Source organism: Pseudorasbora parva, chromosome 5 (genome assembly GCF_024679245.1).
Source record: "Pseudorasbora parva isolate DD20220531a chromosome 5, ASM2467924v1, whole genome shotgun sequence".
NCBI lineage: Eukaryota > Metazoa > Chordata > Actinopteri > Cypriniformes > Gobionidae > Pseudorasbora > Pseudorasbora parva.
In genome coordinates, this window is record NC_090176.1 from 38496809 (window position 1) to 38523101 (window position 26293).

Sequence of the window (26293 nt, forward strand, 5' to 3'; positions counted from 1 at the left end):
GAAAACGGTTACAATCTTTGTAATTGTATTTAAGACATGTATTTAGTTTTATTGTAACAATAACATACTAACGGGATATTTGGTCTCTCGGTGGGAACTGTGATTAACATGATTTTATTTTTCAGCCTTTTCATTCAGTGCCATTCGGTTCATTCAATTCTTCTTTACTTTAACAAATGCAAATATGTGTTTCATTTTACGGTTGCACAGCTACGACTTTCTTCGGCTCTCCTGTATTCCTGCGGCAGACAGATATGGTCTAGGCTCCGTGCCAAGGACAATCTCTGAGGCCCTTTGTGGCACACTCAGCCTTACAGAGCGGAAACAACACGAGGGGCTTGCTAGCTGCAGCGGCACTGTGAGAATAGATGCACTCTGATGGCTTTGTGAATGAAGAGCCCTTGTCTTCAGCCAGGGCACGTAGCCAGGCTGCCCTGAGCTCTGCCTCATTGACTCACACCGGGAAGGGAACATGCATAATGCTCAAGTCCTATCTCTTTACTTTTCTCGCTCGCTCACTTGCTTTCTCTCTCTCCAACCACCTCCTTCGCCCACCCGTACACTGTAGCATAGCGTAGTTTTGGCACCGAAAAAGAGCACAGCACACCACCGGATTATATGCATGTGGTATAAAAGGGACAAACAAATGATAATGGCATGTGCCTCCATTGGCAGTCAGACCTGCTGGTTCTGTGACTTTGGGAAATGAATAATTCATCTGTTTTTCCAGGTGGCAGGCTGTGGTGGGCCGATGAGGATCTGGCTCAGCTGGGGACGGTCGCCAAACGGGATGGACGTAACCCGGCGGTGCTGCGCAATAAGACCAGCGGAGTGGTACACATGAAGGTGTACGACAGAGATGGTCAGAAAGGTGCGTTGTGATGCAGTCAAGGTTGCTGCAAAAAATCTTTGGCATGTGACCAAACTAAAAGGATTTTGTATTTCAAAGAGCTTGTCTCTTTTAGCCAGTAGGCTTTAGTTAATCAAACGTACCATGATTTAGCTACTTGATAGTACATTCTCCTAGAGAGCATTTGATTGAACTTTGGATCTTTGTAGTTTAATACGAGTCATCAATGTTAAAAAAAATAATATTAATGTCACTCAGTTTTCCTGGGAGAGAAAATTGCAAATTTTAAATCCATATATCTGTAAATGAAGTCCATGCTTAGGGCTACACAAGTAGTTATTAGCCTCAAAATGAACAGACATAGACTAATGGACTAAAAGCCACAGAACTTTCTTCTTTTTTCAATACTTCATGGAGCCTTTAAGTAGCATATAAAAAGAAATGTGCTGAAATAAACAAGATTTGATTATACCACGTTGTTTAATTTACTTGTAAATTGCTAGCTCTAAATGAGTCAACTGTTTTCTGTTTTCTACCTTTGTTTTATTAATATAAAATCACAACTTTATCTTCCCTGTGCCTAAGCAGAGATGTATTCAGATATTGGTTTTCCATTTTGTGAGTTATTCCGCGAATAATTCACACTAATGGCAGATCCATTAACGGCATTGCTGTGGATCCCACTAAACTGTCGACTTGAATAAGGAATGACCATTAAACGGGCTCAAATGTAAATCTGTCCAGCCACCAAATTTCTCCGGCAGCAATTAGCTTCTCTATTCATAATGCGGAGCTGTCTTATTACTGTCGTAGATGTGCAAGCTGAGCTTTCCATGAGAGCTTGTGCTAATACACAGTGGTGCAGTTTCCCTCCCCTTCACTTTTAGTTATACAATTAAGACGAGAGTAAGACTTCCAGGAAGAATGTGAAGTCATCTTGACTTGACAGCATCACTAAAACCTTTCATCAAACGAGGAGAGATATCCCAAATTTACGACCAGTCCATTGTGGCTGAACTTGTTAATGAATTGCTTTCATATAAAAACGTAAATGCCTCAGAAACTGTCTTAAATTATTCTTCTGCTTTGGCTTTGCTTATATGGCTCATAAACATGCCAATATAGAATATAGTAACTTTTTTTTATTATTGTATATGCTAATTTCGGGGGGAAATCTTCTGAATTTTGTGGAATGGATAATGGATTTCACATAGTAAAATAAATTAAAGAGGACTCTCTACTCTAAACATTATGTAAAGCTGAAAGCAGAGTTATCGCTAATGGTGCGAAAAGGGACACTTAGTACAGGGTGCCAGGAGTCAATGGGGGGCCCAATCTCCTAATTTTTCTTCAAGTTAAAAAAAGTAAAATAATATTGATATTAATTGAATATGTTAACGTGTTAACTTTGATATGATGGTTTCATTGTGCTTTTTAATGATATTAAACATGATTATTATATTTGCAGCCCTAGTTTTTAAAAGTAGGAAATGGGATTTTTTGATAATATTCTCTGTAAAATTGCTTTTGAAACGATATCAGAAGAGCAGTAATTGGCATTCAAATGAAAATGTTTCTATTCAGGTTTACTATACTGTATATATTTTTTTTTTGATTGATTAAAGGTGTCATGAACTGACATTTTATTATTTGTATACTGTTGTCTAAGGTCAACTAATTGCATTTAAAAGCATTTATGTGGTTTTTACATTCAAAAACAGCATAACTAATATGTAATAGGCTATTCTCTACTCTGGTTTTGATGCTCTCTCCTGAACGCTGGGTTTTGATGGGCGTGACACACTGGAGACTTGAAAATAAACACCCACGGCTAGGATTGGATAATATTTGCATATTTAATGAACTTCTGCTCCCCTGTCAGTCCTCATGAGGGAGGGATTGTTTTGAAAGCGGCAACCAGAATGATTCTCGATCACAGGGCCCGTAAACGTCTTTATCAAACAAACACAATGATTTATCTCTCATCCACCCGTGATTGATTTAAATATTATTTTTGCATTACTCAGCCCGACCAGTCGGTGGATATAAGCATGAAACGCGCACACACACACACACACACACACACACACACGTGTGCCCTTCAAATATCACGTCAAGAGAGTGAAGAACGTAGATCAAGAAAGTAATGTAATTTCACTATTTAAGATTCACCAGCCTTTCGAAGGCCTTACATGTCCGAGTCTAATTCCAATGCAATACTATCACATATAAAAAAAACATGTTTTACTCACATGAGTGTGTTGCACCATTCCTGTCGGATCCAATATAGAAGGCACAGCATTGTTTTAATCTCAATGTCTGCAAATCCGTCTCGACCTGATTCCGCGGTGAAATGAAGCAAACACATGTACAATGTCTTCTCCACGTGAGCTGGAACTTTATTAAAAATAAACCAACCACTCATTCCTAATATTAGGATCCGAAGGAAGCTTATTCAGCGACTGTGTTCATCCACAGCCAGGAATAGCGCAATATCTTGCTATCTTCTTTGGGTGAGGTTACTGAATTACACATGCTTATTATTCTGTAGAGGGCCTGGTGTCTATAAATGCTTTTCTATGGATAACAAGGACGTTTTCAGCTCTGAAACGTAAAGGATATTTTTGTATTACCATGACCTTTTATATAACAAAAGCTCAAGGGAAAGGTCATGACCCCTTTAGTACTTTAATTTAGCAAGGATACATTAAATTGACCAAATACATTAATAATGTTGCAAAATATTTATTTTGAACGTTCTATTAATCAGAGGATCCTGTAAAATAGTAATAATAATAATAATTAGTTTCCACAAAATTTCCATTGGTTGAAAAGAATTCTTGCGCTCCGAATTAGCATATAAGAATTGTTTCTGAAGGATCATGTGACACTGGATTAATAGCTACTTAAAATTTGTTTTTTGGCATCACAGGAATAAATTACATTGTAATAATGAGCAATGGGTGATAAAAGGGGGTTCGGGAAATGTATATTAATGTATTTATTTTTATATGCTACTTAAAGTGTATTTATTTTAACAGTTTCATCTGGCTGTGCAAGTAGATCTGAATACAAACTTCACCTATTGTATTCCTGTATTTAAGAAATGTAAATGTTTTCACAGAGGTTTGGAATAATGATCTTGCAATAATGTTCAAGCCCACAGTCAGCTACTGTCTCCACAAATAGTTTTCAAGAAGAATTTTCATTGATCATCATGTTGTCTCCCCTTATTGCGGTCTCCCTCAGGTAGGAATGCCTGTCAGTTAAATAATGGTGGTTGCTCGCAGCTCTGTCTACCCACATCTGAGAACACGCGTACATGCGCCTGCACCATTGGCTACAACCTGCGCAGTGACCGTCTCTCCTGTGAAGGTAAGCCGCTGTCGTAGCCCGCGTCCCTTTGTTTAACGGGGATGTCACGATTATGTTCTTCACTTTTAACAACAATTCACGTCCTCTTCAGGTGTCCAAAGAAAACTGTGACATTTAATTGACCTCAATCTAACATCTCTTGCTTGCTGTTGTCCATCACAGGCTTGAGTTCTTTTCTGATGTACTCTTTTCATGAGGGGATACGTGGAATCGCTTTGGATCCCAGTGATCATGCCGAGACACTGATGCCCATCAGTGGCACCTTGTTTGCCGTTGGCGTGGACTTTCATGCAGGTACAAACACTGCACTTTCTGTGACTCAGCCATGCTATCTTCCACTCTGTTCACTAGTGTATAGAAATGCTCTCTGAATCCTCTGTGTGCTCACATCGAAGATAAGGCATGTACTGCATTCTCCGCATTACATTTTTAAAATGTTGTTTGCTGTCAGATCTACAGTTTCATATTAGCTACACAGTCTCTTCCAAGATCAGAGGGGACTCTACAAGACTGAATTTCACGTTGAAGAGATAAACCACTCAAATGGGTTAAACAAGTTGGTGCAAACAGTAACTCAGATAAATATTCCCTTTTGTATCTCATATAACTATAACCATAAGAGACAGAAAGCAGCATAGTAGATAATCTAGCAAACGAAAGTAGAACCGACATTACCAAGCTGATGGTGTTGAGGGGTTGTTGTCATACTATGCATTATTCATTCTCTGAATGAGGTTAATTTGACAGCGGTCTGATGCAAGATTATTCAGCCTGTTTCAGGGGAGCATTTTGTGGTGACAAGTGGCATAAATGAAGTGAGCGCCAAGGGGGCAGTCCACATGTGATGGTACCAAATTATCATTCTAACAGTCAATAATATGAGACATTTCCATAAACATGCAAACACATACGCATACATTAGCACAGACTACCTACTGTAGTCATTCAAATGTGACCTGACCTTTCTTTCTCCTATAAACAAACAACCGACAAACACTGTGCTGAAAAATACAGCCCATTTAGCATTCCATTCAGTTTGGAGCAGATGGAAAAAAATAAGTATATTGACATATACACTATAATGGCAAAAGTAAAGAGGGAATGTATGTGACGTCACAATCGGCCAGAGTGACTGCGGTTACGCCCACTGTGGGGAAAAAAGACTGAGGGACAGCATTGGTTTTCAGCGTGAATGCCGCAAAAAAAAACACAAATCCATGCCTGGCGCCAGGTGGGAGTGGGCGGAGGGTGGTAGGTCGGTTGGTTTTAGCCCTACTTGGACATCCTGTGTCCCCTTCCTGACCGAGGGAGACGGACTTGATAATAGCGTGTCATTTTTTCACTCAAACCACTGCCTATAACTGGTCTAGGATCTGTTTTCTTTGTAAAAGTAGCATATTATCAGCGAAAAAGAGTTTTGGGCAAAAGATTCAGTGTTTATCTGTATTTGCGCTTTTCAAATGATTCAATTTCCAATGTGTTTTCACTTTGGAGATTAATGTAGCCAATCATTGACATGCTTGTTGATTTCTTGAACGCAATGGCGTCACAGGTGCTGAAGTTAGAATCCATTGACAGAGTTGTTGTCCTGTGCACGCACACAAATACTCTCTAACAAAGTGTAGACATTATGGAAATAAGAGATTCATTGTGTCGTCAGCTTCAATGATTAATATAACAGAACTTTGTGAGATCTCGTTCACTAAATGATTGACAGCTTTTAGTGATTATAAAGGGAGCGCTCTTTACACGGTGTCTATGCGATATAAAAATAGAAAAAAAAAAGAATAGGCCTATACAGGGCCGGCGCTCCGCACACGCACATCACGCACTGCGCGTAGGGCACCAAGTGCTTGGGGGGGCACCAAAAAATCTGGGTCGTGAAAAAATCATCACAATAGGCTAGCCTACTAGTATAAATAACACATAAAATATTTCTAAAAGCATGTTAATATACAAATGCAATACAAAAGTAATATAGGCTGTTATGAAGGACTGTCATGTGTACATAATAATGTATCAGATTGTTTAAAATCATAGTTTACCGCGAACTGAAAGTATTAGTAGCATAGATCCTTATCTATCGCAATCGTGCATAGACAATTCTAATGGAGAACGAGTATTCCTCTGTACTATAATTATTATAAGACATGTTTACATATATTTACCATGAGTGCTATATTCTTTGTTGTACATTCGCGAGCTAAATGTGTATGCCGTAAATGCACCGTTGTGTTGTTTACATAAAGGCAGCCGGAATGGCGCTAATGACGTTACGGCCGGGAGTTCGAGCCCCGCTCAGAACAGGATTCTTACATGATGATAAAATAAGCCTACATGACAATTTATAGGCTAGTAAGTGCGGATTTCATTTCTTGTGTAACAGTTTAGTACTTTGTACTGTTATTTGTCCATTGTTATCATAATTACACATCATTTATGTGTACTGCTATTGGCATCCTTTTGTATATTGTTATTTACCAATTTGTATGTATATTTTCAGAACCACAAACTTGCCCCGACTTATGGTGGAGAATAAATGTTACAGAAGAAACATCAGAGTCCTTATTGCATTCTAACTGGATGTGCCATAGTGATTGCAACCAATTACAACCAGACAATTTAAGTACTTCAAAACATGGGCCTAGACCAAATTAGCCGAGAAAAAGGTGAATCTCTGTGCCAGTCTCCCTCTGGTTTTCAGTAGAATCCCTGAATATTTTGTCTTGTGGTTATCAATGGGGACGTGGCTCAGAAACTGTCATATGATGACCTGATAGCTGATTTTGCAGCTAGGAAATGTAGACGTGTGCCTCTGTAGGGCCTCTGACAACTGATGGTAGTGAAAATGTTTAATATAGTTCTATAGAATAGCAGAATGGACTCTTTATAGAGATGTAGTCCCTCTGTTGAGTAATTTCTACTGTGCAGTTATGCATGGTTATTAGCAGTTTAAAACGTGCACTTTAAAATTCATACTTTATAAAATTCATAGACTTATTCTATTTACACAAAACTTTTTTTTTGCACTTTTAACTTTCTGTGTTTACATTGTTCAGTTTCAATTATTCATTTGCAGCAGTTATTTTGGAAGTAAAGAGAACCTAAATAAGAAATTCTGAATGGTAGTTATTTCTTTGGTGGGTGGGTTTTTGTTTGGGGAGGGGAGGATAGGGTAGGGTGGGTTGGGTGGTGGGGTGTTGGGGGGGGGGGGCACCGCCAAGCATTTGTGCTTAGGGCACCCAAATGGCTAGCACCGGCCCTGGGCCTATACTATAATCAAATTTTTTATAAAACTTTTGTTTTCCATTCTTGACAAGCAGCCACATACAGTACATGCCTTAATACATATAAATGAGGGATTGACTCTCGAAATTGTGGTGACTGACAGTGATATGTATTTATGTGTCGAAATCAAGCTCATATTAATGTCAGGAAACATGATTCCTGGCTGCATGTCAATATCCATGGATCACTCGATCTGTGGTAAGTTGTAAGAAACACTGTCGAGTCCAACTTTTAGTTTAAACTGATAACCGTTTGTTTTACTTGCGTTTTACTCAGCAGCTCTTCTGCCACTCAGTCCCGGCTGAGGGGGCAAGTTCCGGTGTTCCAATCATGTCCATGGCCACAGGTGTATAAAATCAGGCACCTAGGCACGCAGACTGCTTCTACAAACATTTGTGAAAGAATGGTTCGCTCTCAGGAGCTCAGTGAATTCAAGCGTGGTACTGTGATAGATTGCCACCTGTGCAATAAGTCTCACTAGTCCGCACAAGTTTCCAAACTACTAAATATTCCATGGTCAACTGTTAGTGGTATGATAGCAAAGTGGAAGCAATTGGGAACAACAGCAACTCAGACATGAAGTGGTAGTTCACATAAAATCTCAGATTGTTGTTTGCGCATGCTGAAGCACACAGTGGGCAGGAGTCACAAACTTGCTACAGACCTCCAAACTTTGTGGCCTTTAGATTAGCTCAAGACCAGTGCGTAGAGAGCTTCGTGGAGTGGGTTTCTATGGCCAAGCAGCTACATCCAAGCCTTACATCACCAAGTGCAATGCAAAGCGTCAGATGCAGTGGTTTAAAGCATGCTGCCACTGGGCTCTAGAGCAGAGGAAACGTGTTCTCTTGAGTGACAAATCACGCTTCTCTGTCTGGCAATCTGATGGATGAGTCTGGGCTTGGAGGTTGCCAGGAGAACGATGTTTGCCTGACTGCATTGTGCCAAGTGAAAAGTTTGGTGTAGTGGGGATTATGGTGTGTGGTTGTTTTTCAGATGTTGTGCTTGGCCCCTTTGTTCCAGTGAAAGGAACTCTAAATGCTTCAGCATAACAAGACATTTTTGGACAATTTCATGCTCCTAACTTTGTGGGAACAGGATGAGCGAGTTTGGTCTGGAGGAACTTGACTGGCCTGCACAGAGTCCTGACCTCAACCCGACTGAACACCTTTGGGATGAATTAGAGCGGAGACATTAAAGTTCATGCGCATGTAAAGGCAGACGTCCTAAAACTTTTGCCAATATAGTGTATAAATGTCATGCATGTATGTATGTTTTTTAGATATGATGCATTTTATTTACTTTATTAAGATATTGTGCATCTTGTTCATTAATAATAATAATAATTATTATTATTACATGGAGCCAGATGATTCGCTGTTGCGACCCCTGAAGGGAACAGCCAGAGAAAAAAAAAGAATATTATTTATATTAATATTTCATAACATTGTCATTCCTATACTAATATTATTAATGATGATGGGGATATTATTATTATTATTATTATTATTATTATTATTATTATTATTATTATTTTATACTTATATTAGTACTATAGTGCTTTTGTCAGTAAATTATTTAGCAAGAAGTCAATTTTCTTGGAGTACTTTATATCTGCTCTAAACTGAATAGATGCTTATATGTATTCAAACTAATATTATTCACCTTAATTCATTATCTGGTCAGGTCTTTTTTTCACATTCTGTGTGGGCTGGAAAAAATGGCAGAATAGCTGACCTCAGCAGCAGGGCAAAAGAGGCAGATGGTCAGAGAGTTTTTATGCAAATGCTCTCGCCTACCACCAGATTCAGCTCATCTCAGGTGAAGAAAACCCCAGTCCAGCTCAGCCTATGACAGCTGATTACACATGCATACCATTTGCATGTTATTTAGAGGCAGCTTGTTGGAGTATAAAACAGATGAGGGCCTTCCAGCTGGCGGTTGTCACATGTAAGAGATCTGTTAGCCGAGTGTGAATTCAGTAATAACAGAGGGTGCAAATAAATAACTACTCTTGCTGCATTCGGTTGTAGGACAAAAATTCAATTTATATTTAGAGCGTGCTTCTGTCAAAACAATCTTTTAGTCATTGCTAATCATGTTTGATTTGTTTGCTACACAATTTTTGCATGTCACTTTGAATGCTCCCTAAAAAAAGCTTGTCGGTAACTGTAGTTATTGTTACTGATGAAAAGCATTAGAAATTGATATGGGATCTCTTACAAACAGTATATGAAGTTTTCAGGGTATCTCCGCCATGTGCTTTATTTATTTATTTGATGTAAAACTTATGTGATGCATTCTCATACACTATTTATGTTACAAGGTTTGCTCTTAATGTGAATAAAAATGTCTTCCTGCATACAGGCAATGATACAATTTACTGGACAGACATGGGTTTAAACCGGATCTCCAGAGCCAAGAGGGATCAGACATGGAGGGAAGACATTATCACCACTGGCATCAACAGAGTGGAGGGCATTGCAGTCGACTGGATTGCTGGTTAGAAACAAACATCGTTTAAAAAATGGAACACTGCCAATTTTTATCACTAACTGTCTGTGTATATATATTTTTTAATAAATGGTATTGCTCAGCACTTTTCTAGTTAAAATCTTTGCGCACCACCATTAAAAAGTTTAGTTTGAGTAGAATTATTTCGGGGGTTTTTATGCTCACCAAGGCTGCATGTGTGATATAATAAAAATCTATTTAAATACAATAAAAAGAGTAATATATTTAAAATAATTTAAAATGTTTTGTTTTAACCAGGTAACCTTTACTGGACAGACCATGGCCTTAACCTCATTGAAATTGCTCGTCTAAATGGTCTCTACCGGTCAGTTGTAATATCAGATGGGCTGGATCAGCCAAGAGCCATTGCAGTGCATCCACAAAGAGGGTACGTCATATGCCTTTGAGACAACGAATCCGAATTAGCCATGTCTGCTGTTCGGTAATACAAATCTTTAAAAAGACAAATTACTAAGTCATTTTAGGGAACTATACAAGTGCATTAGACCAGATAATACAATGAGCTCTTGAGAAATGAAAATGAAGGAGGTTTTTTTGACCTTTGAAGGTCAAGTACATTTTGTGATCTGCCCAAGACTGTTTTGCTGACAAAATTGGCTTTAAAACATCTTGGCCTTCACTAATGAACCAAATGAAGAATTTAAAACCAGCAGAAATGCGTCTCCATTTAGTCACAGGCCCATTTTGTAGTCCATTATGGTATTCTTTTAGTAATTTGGATCTAAATTTATGGTCTCCTATTTTTGCTATTTTTTTCTGTATTTGATCTTCACACCCTACATTCAGAGTCACTCACTGAGAAGACACATTTTAGACATATCAGCGTGTTAACCCATCTACCATCTCTGCTGACAGCAGACAGCATCAGGAGTGGGATCCTCTAAACCCCAGACATCCAAAAAAGAGCCTCCCATTCAAGCCTAAGGCTATAAAAGCTGTCTTTTCCTTTCCCAGTTGAGTCAAACTTTGAATGACATTTCCTTGGTGGTATAACAACAGTTATACACTTTAAAGTAGTTCACCAAAAAATGAAATTTCTGACATCTTTTACTCACCATCATGTTGTTCCAAACCCATACAGCTTACTGTCTGTCGAGCACAAAAGTAGACATCCTATGCCGGTTGCTCTTTTCCTTTTTCGTTGTATCCTTTGGTTTAGTGTTGTCAAAAGTACCGATCGTGATACCAAATCGGTACTGAAATTTAAAAAATGTGACATTTTGAGTGCTGTTGAGCGGAATCATAAACACCCCTGACTGGTCATTGTGCTCACGCGCTCATCAAATATGTCTGTTATTGGCTACTATGATCCACGCTTCACAAACATGTAAAAATACATCAATGACGCTTTTCACAGAGTACTTGCACAGATACACACGGATCGTTTGAATGTAGGCGTCTATCAACCTACCGGTCGGCTGGTTGATGGCTGCTTGTTCTTTCAAACGCTCCTGCTCCCACTTTCAAAACACTTTCAAACACTCCCGTGTTCTTTCAAACCGCTGCTGTGCGTTGATCATTGTAGCCAATCTTTGGATAAAATCATATGGTAAATAATTTAATTAAATTTTAGGGTGAATGGGGAAGCCTTTTAAAATCCCAGTTAACCGGAAGTAGCAAATTCGTTTTCTTCAGTGTTGTGACGAATTTGCAAGTGAAGCTGAAATATTGAAGAGAGGGCAGGGTTTGACTTCAGCGCTCCTCTTCTCCATCTCGCGCTCATAGCAGACGAACGGGGAATGATAAAGCATTTTCAAACTTAAGCCTTTAAACTGACATGATCTGCGAAGGAAACGCCAATTCCAGAGAGGAAGTAACTTTTCAGATTTTGATTAAAGATTACTGCAACAAACTATTTGTTTCTTTGTAATAACTTGCACAGATTAATTGTTCACCCTAAGTCCTGTACAATGTAGCCTGGTTCTGCGCTCCTACGTACTTCCGCTCAATTTTTTATTTGTCCTTCAGTACTACATCTGGGACTGCGGTGTATTCTTAGGTTTTCTCCAAACAAATTTTTACCGGTCCAATCAGCGAACAGAGGGAGTGGCTGAGAACGATGACGTTGATGTCGAGCGCTAGTTTGAGTTGTAGTTCAGTAATGAGTACCTGCCTTTGCGGAAGTAAACGCTTGTCAATGCAGAGTGGCCTGACTCTGTACAAATGAAATGTACAAGAGTCTGGTAAGACCAGGCTATGTAAAATGTGTTAACAACATGAATAGGGTAAATTCTGTCAGGACCACTATCGTCAAAGATGATTGATTGACTATTAGCAAATAGTTTGGATTGCCGGTATGGTTCCATTCTGGGGAAGAACTCCCTGCGCATCCATTCAGCCTAGCATGGATAAGAGCAGGGAGAGCAGCAATAACACCCCTGAAGGTACAGAACAGAACCAACATGATGTACTGCAGATATCATTAATGTTGATATTAAATATACAAAATAATTCAGGAATTTTGTCTGATTCAAGGGGAATTAGAATATCAAATCCTGACTGACGAGAGGGGGAGCTGGGGATGGAGGAGGGTAAATGAGATCTGGAGAAACGTGACAGCTGATGACAGCACTGAGGAGTTTATTTGAATCATATCAGTCAGATTTATGAAGTTTTAAGAATCATATCAAAGAGTTCACTGAACTTATTCGAAATGAAAGAGAGATTTGTTCACAATGATTCATACTTCTCTATTAAATATGCCAAGGAGCTCTAGGACTGATGTCAAGATATATTCAGTGAGATATTTGTCATTTGTCAGTATCATAATTCTGAAACTTTAGCATCCTTTTTGAAGCATGAAGTCTTTAGATTTTTGTAGAAAGGTTCTATGTTGAAATGATGACAGAATTGTCATTTTTGGCTGAACTGTTCCTTTAAGGTCACTATAAAATCTAGAATTGCTAAAGTGGTAATCCGGAACTGATTTTTCCAATTAACAGTTACTTATTCTGGACTGAGTGGGGGAAAAATCCTTGCATAGGTCGTGCACGACTGGACGGTTCTGACCAAGTGACCCTGGTCAGTTCTGGCATCGCCTGGCCCAATGGAATCACCATTGACTATGAGGTAAGGTGACGTGATTCTACTTCCTGATGCTCCGCTCACTCGCTCTTCCTCTGATGCTGATAAAATAGAGCTGCTCAAAGGGAGAGGCACTCATTTTCAAATTGCTTTCTAGGAAAATAGATTATACTGGTGCGACGCCCGGACCGACAAGATAGAAAGGATCAACCTTGAAACCGGGGAGGGCCGAGAGATTGTACTGTCAGCCTCCAATGTGGACCTGTTCTCCGTGGCTGTGTTCGGGACTTACATCTACTGGTCTGACAGGTAATTTATTATTTTACTAAGTGCTACACTCTCCAAAGTGGCCCACGGAGCCATCTGCTCCAGTCTCAACGGATTAACCCCTTCCGAGCAAGGTTATTATGAGGCCTGCCTTATGTTTCTGTCGTCTCCCCGGCAGGCTCTGTTGGCCTTATGTAAATAGGTTGTACCGTATTCATCGCCAAGGTGACGTTTTCTCGGCTTTGGCTGTTCTGTGCACTTTAATGATTCTTGCTTCTTTTAATTAGAAAACTGCCACCAAAACACTGATGTCAGACTCTCTCTCTCTCTGTACCGTCTATGGCAGAGCCCATGCCAACGGATCAATCCGGCGCGGATTCAAGAGCGATGCCACCGACGCAGTCACAATGAGAAGTGGTCTCGGCGTTAACCTAAAGGACGTGAAAGTGTTTAACAGAGGCCGGGAGAAAGGTTGAGGTTTCAACTTAATGAGTTTATTTTATTATCCCTCATGTTTTCTTTCAACAAAACAAGATTATTGCATCCAGTGATTTATACATTTATTCCTATGCTTTCGCATGCAGGAACCAACCCTTGTGCGAGGAGCAACGGAGGTTGTCAGCAACTGTGTTTTCACCTGGGCAGCGGAAGAAGGACTTGTTCCTGTGCTCATGGGTACTTAGCCGAAGATGGCTTTGCTTGCCAAAGATATGAGGGCTATCTTCTGTACTCCGAAAGGACCATCTTGAAGAGCATCCACCTGTCTGACGAGAGCGATCTCAACTCCCCTCTTCAACCTTTTGAGAATCCAGACTACTTTAAGAACGTCATTGCTCTGGCGTTCGATTATCGGCAACAGAGCTCACACCACAACCGCATATTCTTCAGCGACATCCATTTTGGGAATATCCAGATGATCAATGACGACTGGTCAGGAAGACAAGTCATAGTTGACAGTAAGTCTAGTTGGTTTTATTGCACATACAAAATGGTTTTGAAGTGGTGTTTGGAAAGAGTCCTGCTAATTGCTTCTTGCTTCCTGCTAAAAGCCTTTTGATGATCATGAAAGATGTCCAAAGATGCTGCTTCCACAGATTCAGGCATTTGTTTTTGGTCCTGTCGTCGTCCTGATGCAGGCTTATCGCAGTGGCCCACATGTTGTTTAATGTTCTGCCGCTAGAACCATTCCGGCCTCTTAGCAGCCATTTGAGAAAGGCCATTTGTTGGAATGCGTAAGTGACACTCCCTGTGATGTACAGCAAGGCCTCCATGCATCCAACATCTAGTAAAAGTGTTGTAATAGCTACCTCCATTTTTCCACAACTAAGTGGGTGCAATTTAACCGTCAAAAAAGATGTTTAAAACACTGCATCTTTTCCCATGATGGATTCTTGATGGATTAAAATCGCTTGTCTCATTTCCACCATCCCCAAACTGTAACAGGAATATGAATGGAAGCGGGGTGATATTTTTCAAGATCCTGCCTGTCGCTGTTATTGGAAAGTTCAGAATATGGTTATTGATTTCCTCATGTACGCTATATGCAGCAGACATTTCAGCCGCGATCGATATCCACGTCTGATGGTGGCCCACAATGAAAACCTAATATGCCTAATGACTGTGTATTATCCGTTTACAATGTAATGAGACTATCTTAGAAGTTTTTTTTTTTTTTTTTTCATGTAGCCTACTACTTAAAGCTCATTCACTTCGTAATTTCTGATTCAGAAAGCATGCAGCAGACATAATTAAGTTCAAACGGCACATAAGAAGAATGTGGCAATAACGTAAATGTTCACCGGAAATTCTTGAAGGAAATTCTTACATTTATGGTATGCAGTCAGTCATATAGCTTTAGAACAAAACAGTTTGACAGTTTGTTTTGTTTTGTTGTTTTTTGAACTATCTAAATGATCATTTATTTGTCCTAAACAAAGAAGAAAAAAAAGTCCTGAATGCCTTTTCTGTATTTATTAACCCAACTCATTTCACTTTGCTGAGGTTAATGGGATGCAGATATATTAGAAAGCCTCTGTGCTGCATGATTAGTGCTTCTATCCACTTACAGTACTCTCTGAAATCTCTTTTAACTAACCTCATTGCTCCTTATGTATTAGACCTTTTCATATTTCAGTTTTACTTAATTTGCCATTTCTATCCTCTTGGTGACCATAAAAATGCTTTTGTTCTGATTCACTCTCGCCAGTGTTAATTTTGACAGCAAATTCAGATTTAGTCTTAGTCTTAGTCTTTTGAATAACACACCATTTAGTTTTAGTCCCATTTTAGTCATCTGAAATCTTTTAGTCTTAGTCTAGTTTTAGTCGACTAAATATCATAAGAGTTTTAGTCTTAGTCTCACGGGTCGGTTTGTATAACGTTTTAGGTTCACGGTTTCAGTACGGTTCGGTATTTGCTATGTTCACAGAATAAAGGACTATTAAAAATAAAGAAGATAAGAGCAAATAACTTAAATACAAGCAGTAGCATAAATAAATTCTATTAAGCAAAGATACTGATAAAATGAACAATGCATTTCCTGTTTTTCAGGTAGGTCTAACGTTAGTTTTAGGTAGAGAAATAGAATAAATAATCAAATGTAAAATAACTACTTATTTAACTGTTTAAATTAAAGATTAATCCTTATTAAACTTACACAAGCTATTCAATCAAGAGCAGTGAGTCCTCATATTTTCTTTGACATTAAAGGTTGCTGCCCCTTTAAGACAGGGGTATGCGTCGTCTTTCTCGACTGTATAAAGTTCACTTAAGGCATATTCAGACTATGTCTGCTTGGATACTTAACAAGATGGACATGTTGACATACTTTTTGTATGAGTTTGTCCGTTCAAACGCAAGACTTGAACGATAGCTGAATATTTGCGCGCTGTGGGACGCGTGCGCGCTCTCGGATGACAGATCTTCACACAGCGCGTGCGCGCTCTCATTCGCGTCTTCTGGCGAATATACCCGTCCCGGGTGAGGACGGCGAAATGACTGAACAAACGGCAGCACTCGCATGCATTGAACACAGTTTACAAAGAGAAACCATTTTGCCAGTTTTTATTTTATTATCGTTGTTGTAGTGTAGCCTATCACTGAGGAGCCAGCACGTGTATCCATCGACAGAAACATACATAAAGCATTATTTTCAAGTTACAACCCATATCAAAGATGCGTCATCATCAGATGTAAGATGGACCGCGGTGCAAGTGCGTTTTACACGGCACCCCGGTTGGGAAACGCTGGTCTAATCAATACAGGTCAGACGTGGTTTTCTTTAGCTACTATTTTATTCCAAGTTTAGCAGCTAGCGGAAACACGGTGGTTTATCTGATAAAATAAACTTGGCGTGCGTGCTTTGGCATGTAACTCATGTGCCTCTGACATTTCTGTTCTGTCTTTTCTGTGTAACTGCTGCTGCGTTTGTTTAGCTGTTGCGCTTGCATTTGCCGCGGCTTTTTTAAATGGCTCTCGGCTGCTTCTGCATAGATCAACCTACCCTCAAAGATTCGCTCTGATTGGATTTCTACGTTTCTACCCAACACGGCCCACAAAAAGAGTATTTATGATTGGATCTCTTCTCCATTCGTCCCTCCCATATATTTTCGTCTCATTTTTATTCGTTGACTAAAGTGCCAGTTATATTTCGTCACGTTCTTCGTCATCATATCTGACTTTTTATTTAGTTTTTATTTAGTTTTCGTCCGTGAAAAAGGTTAGTTGACGAATATTTTCGTCATAGTCTTCGTCAACGAAATTAACACTGACTCTCGCCTTTGTTTAGCATGTGTGATAAAATATCATTTAACGCAAATAGAATCACTCCTTTTTTTCTCGCAAGTGTAGTGTTAAGACATTAACTGCGGTATGTGATGTTCTTGGAGGTCTGTGAAATGTGACAATTCTTAATAGGAATTTCAGTATTACAGGTAAAACGAAATTGCACTACTTTTTTAAATAAGTTAAATATAAAATTCATTATTAATGTCACATATTAATTAATTAAATAAAAACAAGGGCATGCACATTTTACAAGTAATTACTTTACCATCAAATGCACGATTAATTAATACTGATTTGACAGAGAAGTTGGTTTGTAACTAAAATTAGCTGTACGTTTTTTGTTAATTTTTTTTCCTTTCAAGGCCTAATGCACAGATTAGATATTTTGATGAATATGTAGTGCATTGAGGCGTTTTTGAACGAAAAGCATTTGACCATTCTTGTGAACTTTTCATATCGCTACCACACTAACGTTTGCATATATATCATATACCGCATAAGTACGGCAGCCAGAGAGAGTGGGAGAGTGGTGTCGACTACAGGTTGAAATGAGTCTGCTCTTTTGATGGCGTCTCCTCACTTGAGCTCACTCACTTTTCCAGAGATGAAAGCCAATCCTAGCCACCACGACTACAGGCACACTCAGAAACACATACAAACACTCTGCGTTCTGTCACCGGGAGAGGCTGAGGACGTTAATAATCCGTATTTCCCTAATTAAGTCATACATCCCCTGTTAATTACTCCCTGGCCTCTCTAACAGTTTCTGCAAAGGCAAGCTGTCAGGCACTTTTTTATTGTGAATGGTTAATTAGTGATGGATTTTTTCAGACTGTTAATAAAGTATTCTCTAAGATTTTTTCAAAGAATAGCATTTTTAGCCTCTGCTAGTTATTTAACAGTGTTAGTATAACAGTGAGATGTCGCTTTGATTGATTACAGTTTTCTGAATGAACACACTCAATGTGTGATTTCAGTATCAAAAAGAAAAACAGTACCAGTGCATTACATGTGTGTGTTTTATTTTTTGGGGGGTGACTTGAAAGCACACACACAGGTCCCCATGGAGAAACAAGCTTATAAATTATTATTTAATTATTTCAACTCATTCCGGTAAATCCTACTTTATGGTGACAATGTCCGTAAAATGATGGCAATATCCAAAATCTTTGTGGGAAATTTTTGGTCATGAAGAAAAGAGCTTATAAATCATACACATTGATGTTTTTTGAAAATTGATGTTTTTTGAAAATTATTAAAAATAATTTTTTAATAAAAAATTAAATCATAATAGTAAATGTTACCCCTTCTGTTCGTAACGGGACTCGAACCCCGGTCCGCCGGCATGAGAGTCGGATGCTCTAACAAGGAGGCTAAAGGCTGCAACCTCTAGCGTCAGTCGCTAGAGCGTCTCTTTAGGTCAGAGGAGTGAGGTTTACTCGCACAGCAACTACTACTAGCTGGCCTCTGTTACACTCACCCCCCTAAACCTCACTCCCATCCGGGTCACGGCACCATGTAACCCCTACTGCTCGGACCGGGACTCAAACCGGGTCCGCCGGCATGAGAGTCGGACGCTCTAACAAGGAGGCTAAAGGCTGCAACCTCTAGCGTCAGTCGCTAGAGCGTCTCTTGAGGTCAGAGGAGTGAGGTTTACTCGCACAGCAACTACTACTAGCTGGCCTCTGTTACATAAACATTTAAAAACTTAAACTGCGATATACTAGAGTTGAAGGTCCATATATTAACATCAAAGAGAACCTATTATTCCATCACCTCTCCATGTGACCATTTCAATATTTTATTAGCCAATGAGAAAGAAGCATGGTCAAATTGTAGTTTGTTTTCTTCTCCAGATGTGGGTTCAGTTGAGGGCTTGGCTTATCACCGAGCATGGGACACAATTTACTGGACTAGCTCCACCACCTCAAGCATCAGCAGATACACAGTAGACCAAAGCCGACAAGAAGCCTTCTCCAGACAAGCCGTTGTCACCATGTCTGAGGATGACCATCCCCACGTCTTGGCTCTGGATGAATGTCAAAAGTAAGTGATTTTTCAGGGGGAATATTTCATATTTTGGTCTGTAAAGAATATTGTCAAATTACAAAATTGCTTTCACATATAATTTCAGAGTATGAGTCTGTTGTCACATGCATTAAAATGATTATTTGCTCTTTAAAAAATCCAAAAATGCACCATCATCGGTGACATGAGCCTATGAAGTTTGGTGAGCGGTGTATAAAAGGCGTGCAGCGTTTTTCTGCTCCAGCAGAGGGAATGATTCCATTCACTATAGACTAAACAAAAAGGATACATTCACTCACTTGAAAGAGGAACCTTTGTCGACACGTAATGTGAAACAAAATAGATTTTTATGTCAGGACGAAGCATATTGACTTTCAAAATTGAGAGCAAATTGATTCGTCACACACAGGAAAACTGACATATATGGAATGTCAATCAGTCAAGAAGGAAAACATTTTAATTAGTTTGATCCCTTCTGATGATCCAAGCCCTGTGTGAAATTTGTTGTGGATGGAAAATTCCTATTCCTTAGAGGCAAAGTAGCAACTCTCCAGACAAAGTGGATCATATGCACTTAAATATCCCCTCTAAAAGAACCATTTGAGACTGATGAACGGCATTGATATTCAGAAAGATGTGCCGACCTCGAGTTCACTGACTACATTAAACCCTCAACCTTGGAGAGAATATGCTTACTTGGTTATCTGGCACATTCTCAAATGGACTGCAGACTGCTGTTAATTAGAATCTAACCTGAAATGATTAATTGGCATAGAATGTCAGCATGTATCACTAATTTTCAATTAGTTCATGGAATTAGACTGTGAAAGGAATTTTTAAGAGGAAACGTCAAACAGGCCCTGGGGCTTTTCTGTCCACTATTATTGTGTAGTTGGTGATATTCCTCAGTCCCATAGACCGGATTTAAAAAACACTGTATTGAATCATTTTGTCTCACTAGTGCTGTCTGTAAAAGCGAATCTATTCCTCTCATTTTCTGTCCCATGTATTTTATAGCCTCATGTTTTGGACCAATTGGAACGAACAGCGCCCCAGTATCATGCGCTCCACTCTTGCAGGGAATAATATGAAAGTAATCATTAGCACAGATGTATTCACTCCTAATGGACTCACAATTGACCATAAAGCAGAAAAGCTGTATTTCTCTGATGGCAGCCTGGGCAAAATTGAACGCTGTGAATATGATGGCTCCCACAGATATGTAAGTATAATCTTTCTCTGTTTTTTGTGATTTTTCTGAGACTTTTCAAGGAAAAGATCATGATTTTTTTTAAAGCCATTTTCCTGTCAAGATGCATCATTTTTTTAGCACTTCAATTAATTAACATTTAATAATGTGTTAGGAATCATATACTAACGATAAACAGTATCTACTGCAGTCATTAATCTAGGTTTGTTTCTAAAAAATATTATTTTACATTTATAATATTTGTATACTTATTTTTTTTGAATACTTATTTTTTTAAGTTCTATAGTTTATTTGCAATGAACTATAGTATTTATGAATTTACATTAGTCAAAATTATTCATTCTTTAAAAATGTTATCAAGTTATCAAAGTGTTACCACAAACTTGAAATAAATATATTACATTATATGCTAATTAATTCATCAAAATAATAACACATTTTTGCATATAAAAAAAAAAAAAAAAAAAAAAAAAAAATATATATATATATATATATATATATATATATATATATATATATATATATATATATATATATATATATATATATATATATATATACAGTCCCTGACAAAAGTCTTGTCGCTTATCTATTTTCTAGAAATACCTGATATTAACCTGACTTTTAATTAATTCATTGGTGTTAGAAATAGCTCATATGAAAAGCTAAAACCCTCCCAAATGATGTTTAATGCACTGAAATAAATAATTTTCACAGAAAAAATATTTATCATTTAATCAAGACAGAAAGGTCAAATTTTGGCAAGACAAAAGTTTTGTCGCCTATACAGAAATTGAACAAATTTACTGCAAATACTAAAATATGTCAGCAAATTAAGTTGTGGTGCTGTGAGATCCAAATGTAATATCTTGTATGACTTCCATGAGCTTGAAGGACTGCATCCATGCGGTTTGGCAAGGATTCATACAATTTATTGATGAAGTCATCAGGAATAGCTAAGAAAGCAGTCTTGCATGCCTCCCAGAGTTCATCAATATTCTTTGGTTTCGTCTTCCATGCGTCCTCTTTCATCCTACCCCACATATGCTCAATGATGTTCATGTCTGGTGACTGGGCTGGCCTATCCTGGAGCATCTTGATCTTCTTCGCCTTGAGGAACTTTGATGTGGAGATGGAAGTATGCGATGGAGCACCGTCCTGCTGCAGAATTTGGCCTCTTTTATGGTTGGGAATATAAGAGGTAGCTAAGATTTCTTGGTATTTTAGACTATTGATGTTGCCTTCCATCCTGCAGATCTCTCGCACACCCCCATACTGGATGTAACCCCAGACCATGATTTTTCCGCCACCAAACTTCACTGTTTTCTGGGTGAATCTCGGATCCATTCGGGCACCAGTAGGTCTCCTGCAATATTTGCGGTGACTGTGGTGTAATTCAACAGAAGATTCATCTGAAAAATCCACCTTCTGCCACTTTTCCTGCGTCCATCCTTTTAGCAGGCTGTGGGCCTTGGCAAATGCCACACAGTTTTTCAATTGTCTTTTGTTTAGTGCTGGCTTCTGGGCACTGATTCGACCATGGAGGCCATTTCGAGACAGAATCCGACAAACTGTTCTGGTTGACACAGGGACTTCAGGTGACCAGGTCTCGTGGAGCTCTGCTGCAGTGGAAAATGGGCTGGCCTTGGATTTTCGAGCCAACAAACGGTCCTCTCGAGCAGTTGTCTTGTGGGGTCTGCCGGACCTGGGCTTGTCAAAAACGTCTCCAGTCTCTTCAAATCTTTTTTTTATCCTCTGTACTTGACGCTGAGACACATTGAAGGTGTCTGCCACATCAGCAGTGGATCTGGTCTTCAGCCTCTTGATAATCAAAACTTTAGTCTCAGGGTGAATCTTAGGCATGTTTGCAGAGGTCTTGTTGCAGTTGATGTGAAGGTCTAGCGTACTGAGGTTATTTTTATACACACTTGAGACCTAATTGATCCATTATTAGTCACAGGTGAAGCTCATATGACAAGGTGACAACACTTATGTCTTTGCAAAAATTGACTCAATGGGCTTTACCAAGCTGTGAATATTAGAATACTTTTTGAAAGTTTAGTTTTTCACTGAAACATTATCACAAAAGCTGGTGGGATTAAAATTAGCCATTTCTTGTAAAAAAATCTTGATTAGAAATATATTTCAGCGGCACTTTAGGTCAATTTGTACACAAGCGACAAGACTTTTGTCAGGGACTGTATATATATATATATATATATAAGTAACTAATTAAACAACAACTATAATATATATATATATATATATATATATATATATATATATATATATATATATATATATATATATATATATATATATATTATAGTAGTTGTTTAATTAGTTACTTTTGATTAGTGGGAATAAACACTAGTGGCCCACTTTATATTAGGTGGCCTTAAGTACTATGTACTTACATAAAAAAATAAGTACAATGTTCCTACTGTGTTTAAATTGTATTGCAAAGTACTTTTGCTGATATTGCGGTGGGATACAGGTAAAGTTAGGGACAGGTGTGATGCTATGGGTCAGTTTAAGGGTAGGGTTAGGTTTTAAGGGAAGTGCCAACTGTGTAATTACAAATGTAACTACAGAAATTAATTACAGATGTACACAGTAAGTGCATTGTATCAAATGATTAATTACAATGTTAGTACATAGTTGTTAAGGCCACCTAATATGAAGTGGGTCCCCACTAGTTGAAGCAACTCCTACTCATTTTGGACAACATTAACCTCAATTGGCTTTTACGCCTGGTCACTATGTCTACATGATAATGACTTGATGACCACTCAAAGGTCAGGCAACCCCATAGAGTTATTAGTGTCCACTGATGCAGAGTCTGCTGACCCTTCACAAGATTAGTTTAATTGTAATGAATTATTCGCTTTAAATAAACATGACAAAGAGTTCATTAGGGTTCCTCAACCTCCCAAACTAAGCGCGCTGATGGTAATGAAAGCTTATTTTGAGACTCCTGCTGGGCCGTCCTCTCAACCAGCCAATTAAACTGTGAAGAATTAAGCAAAACTAAATCAACAAGGCTTTTGGCAAACTGCCTTGCAGTTGGAATCTCCCAACTGGTTTTAGTGAGGAGGATTGTGTGGTGAAACCGAGTCGAAGCTTAACGGTACGCATGGTTAGATTTTCTCTGATGAAAAACAATCTGTCACACTGCACGGTGCCATCATTTACATCATATCCACAAAGAGATGACTATTATTATAGATGTTCCTTTTTTTGTAATGCCCATCAGAACGGCAAGCAAATGCATGTGGCTATAGTTGTTAGCCGAGAACTCTATTTGACATCTATTTGATCAGATAAACAGAGATAATTAGTGCTGGAGCAGAATGCTTGCACCCCTAAATTTAATTCTGAATCAATATGCTCCATCAAAAACCATCTGGCATGCTCCTCATCTCCCCCACCAGCCCCCCACCCCCTTGGATCTCCAGTTGTTGTTTGCTCAAGCTGGGCTCTCTTAATCAACACCTGTCCTATTTTTCCCACCATGGTGGCAGGGCTAATGTGATCACGACTACAAGCGTGTTCCTGTTAATGCTTGGGTCTCCAGAGCTGTGGGACATCCTCTCGCCCCACAGCCCGGAAACTCCCAGAAGGAGTCGTGTGATGTATATTCGTGTCCGTCATCATGACACTTGCATTAACACACTCAGGATCTGGGCTAAACTGGCTGCTGGGGGATTATTTAAAGCACGTGTCCTCTACCTACACAGGTCCCCTCAAAGAGACTTTACAGTGGCCGTCAGAGTCTGTTTTTGCTTGCTTTTAAAGGAGTGGTAAACACGATTTCACTTTTCTAACTTTAGCTAGTGTGTAATGTTGCTCTTTGAGCATGAACAACATCTGCAAAGTTACAGCGTTCAAAGTTTAAAGCAAAGGGAGATATTTGATTTTATAGAAATCCATTTCTAAGGACTACAACAAACGGCCGGTTGGGAACTACAGCCTTTTCCTCCAGACTTGCTGACATCAGCACCTCCATATTTACATAAACTCCTCCTCCAAGAATATTAAATAAGGGGGACGAGGCCATTTTTTAAATGCTGTGGAGAAGAGTAGGCTGGAATGTGCTCGGCGGTAAGCGAATCACAACACAGCTGGGCCAGCTAACCAATCTGAGCCCATTGCGTATTTTTGAGGGACTGGCTTTATAGAACCAGGAAACCCTCAGACAGAGCAGTGTAAAATAAAGGTAAAATTTATGAAAAATAATGCAATTTTTTAAAACGAAGCATGAACAAATGTTACAGTGCACCCTGCAAACACAATCAAGCCTTCGAAAGAATGTGTTTACCACCCCTTTTAGGCGTTGTTTTAAATCTTATGTGAGATGCATTCCTTTATAGAACTGGTGGCTAAAAAAAATATTTGGCTGACCATTTTTTTCAATGGCCGATAATAATGGTGAATATTTTGACAGCAGAATGGCTGAAATATTAGGATTGCATGTTATATATTAGTACCATACCATATTATTATTATTAATAATAATAATATTTTCATTTATTCTATCTGTCCATATTTGATATATAATCGTGCATGTTCATTTTCTCTGGTTTTACAATTAGATTACTTTTGTGATCGTCTAACGCTCATTTTATAATTAAATTAATTGTAATCATTTATAAAAGAGTTCAATTTGATCTTTAGGAAGTCTCAAAATAAATATATTTTTTTCATACTGTACATAATAATGCCTAAATTCACTTTGTTTGAAATGTTTGATTTTAATTTTATATGGTTTTATTTTTAATTTGTTTAGCATTGCATAGTATTTTAATGTCAAGTTATATTATAAGCCCTAACATGAAATATGCTCATATAAGAGAGTTATTTCATACATATTAATAAATAATACAACATTAATTATATATGTGTGTGTATATACACTACCCGGCCAAACAAAAAGTCACTGTTTGGATTTAAATTGACATGCTTAAGAGCCCGTGATTGGATAATTATTGTAGTGATTTGTATGTTTTTAGTATGTTATATCTTTTGCAACAGTTCTTCTAACCCTTGTTAGTTTTAACCCATTGTGCAGCTTTTCATTTCTTAAATAACCATGTAGGAAGACACATCATGGCCATATTCCAGGATGGCATTGTCAAGATTCATCAGGCTCAAACTGTGAAAGAATGGTTGAGAGTGAGCATGAAGAATCATTTTCACACATGAATTGGCACCTCTGAGTCCGGACCTTGAATTCATTTCAAGTCTTTGGGATGTGTTGGAGGAAACTTGTGCTAGTGCTGGACTCCTACATTGTCAATACATGATCTGGGTCAAAAATGGATGCTCCTCTTGATGGAAATAACATCACAGCATTCATTTGTATCAAGAGCTGCATTCATTTTTAGTCAAGATCATGCATCGACAATGTCCAGCCCTCTGTCAAGTCTCCTGAAGCACACCCCAAAGGCTTTTCAATGAATGTCTGAGCCTGATTAATCTTGACATTGTCATCCTTCAATCCATCAATTAGGGTTAGAAGAACTGTTGCCAAGCATATAACATGCTAGAAACATACAAATCACTGCAATAATGATCCAATCATAGACTCTTAAGAATTTGCCAATTTAAAACTTTTTTTCCACTGGGCATATTCTCTATACATGTCTCTCTGTATTTGTTATTAGGTGATTGTTAGGTCAGGACCTGGCACATTTTTTGGACTTGCTATCCATGGAAACTACATTTTTTGGTCGGATTGGACTCGGCGGGCTGTGCTACGAACCAACAAGTTCACTGGAGGAGACACTAAAGTTCTTAGAGCTGATATTCCCCACCAGCCAATGGGAATTATAGCAGTTGCCAAAGACACTAATAGCTGTAAGTATTCCAAAATAAATTATTGGGCTCTGAAAGTGCCCTTTGAAAGTTTCCATATCTGTGTTTCATGCTTT

General features: G+C 38.6%; 1 protein-coding gene across 13 annotated transcripts in view; it reads left to right on the forward strand.

Moving 5' to 3' along the window:
• Window positions 1–26293, forward strand: part of lrp1bb (low density lipoprotein receptor-related protein 1Bb) — a 442399-nt gene that overhangs the window by 327054 nt on the left and 89052 nt on the right. For all 13 annotated transcript variants that reach the window (XM_067444216.1, XM_067444217.1, XM_067444225.1 and 10 more), the window contains 12 exons: window positions 731–871; window positions 4100–4225; window positions 4388–4519; window positions 9878–10012; window positions 10283–10412; window positions 12988–13114; window positions 13227–13378; window positions 13683–13807; window positions 13921–14292; window positions 18979–19168; window positions 20168–20372; window positions 26027–26219. In XM_067444216.1, coding sequence (XP_067300317.1) covers window positions 731–871; window positions 4100–4225; window positions 4388–4519; window positions 9878–10012; window positions 10283–10412; window positions 12988–13114; window positions 13227–13378; window positions 13683–13807; window positions 13921–14292; window positions 18979–19168; window positions 20168–20372; window positions 26027–26219 — 2028 coding nt within the window. The remainder of the gene's footprint in view (window positions 1–730; window positions 872–4099; window positions 4226–4387; window positions 4520–9877; window positions 10013–10282; window positions 10413–12987; window positions 13115–13226; window positions 13379–13682; window positions 13808–13920; window positions 14293–18978; window positions 19169–20167; window positions 20373–26026; window positions 26220–26293) is intronic.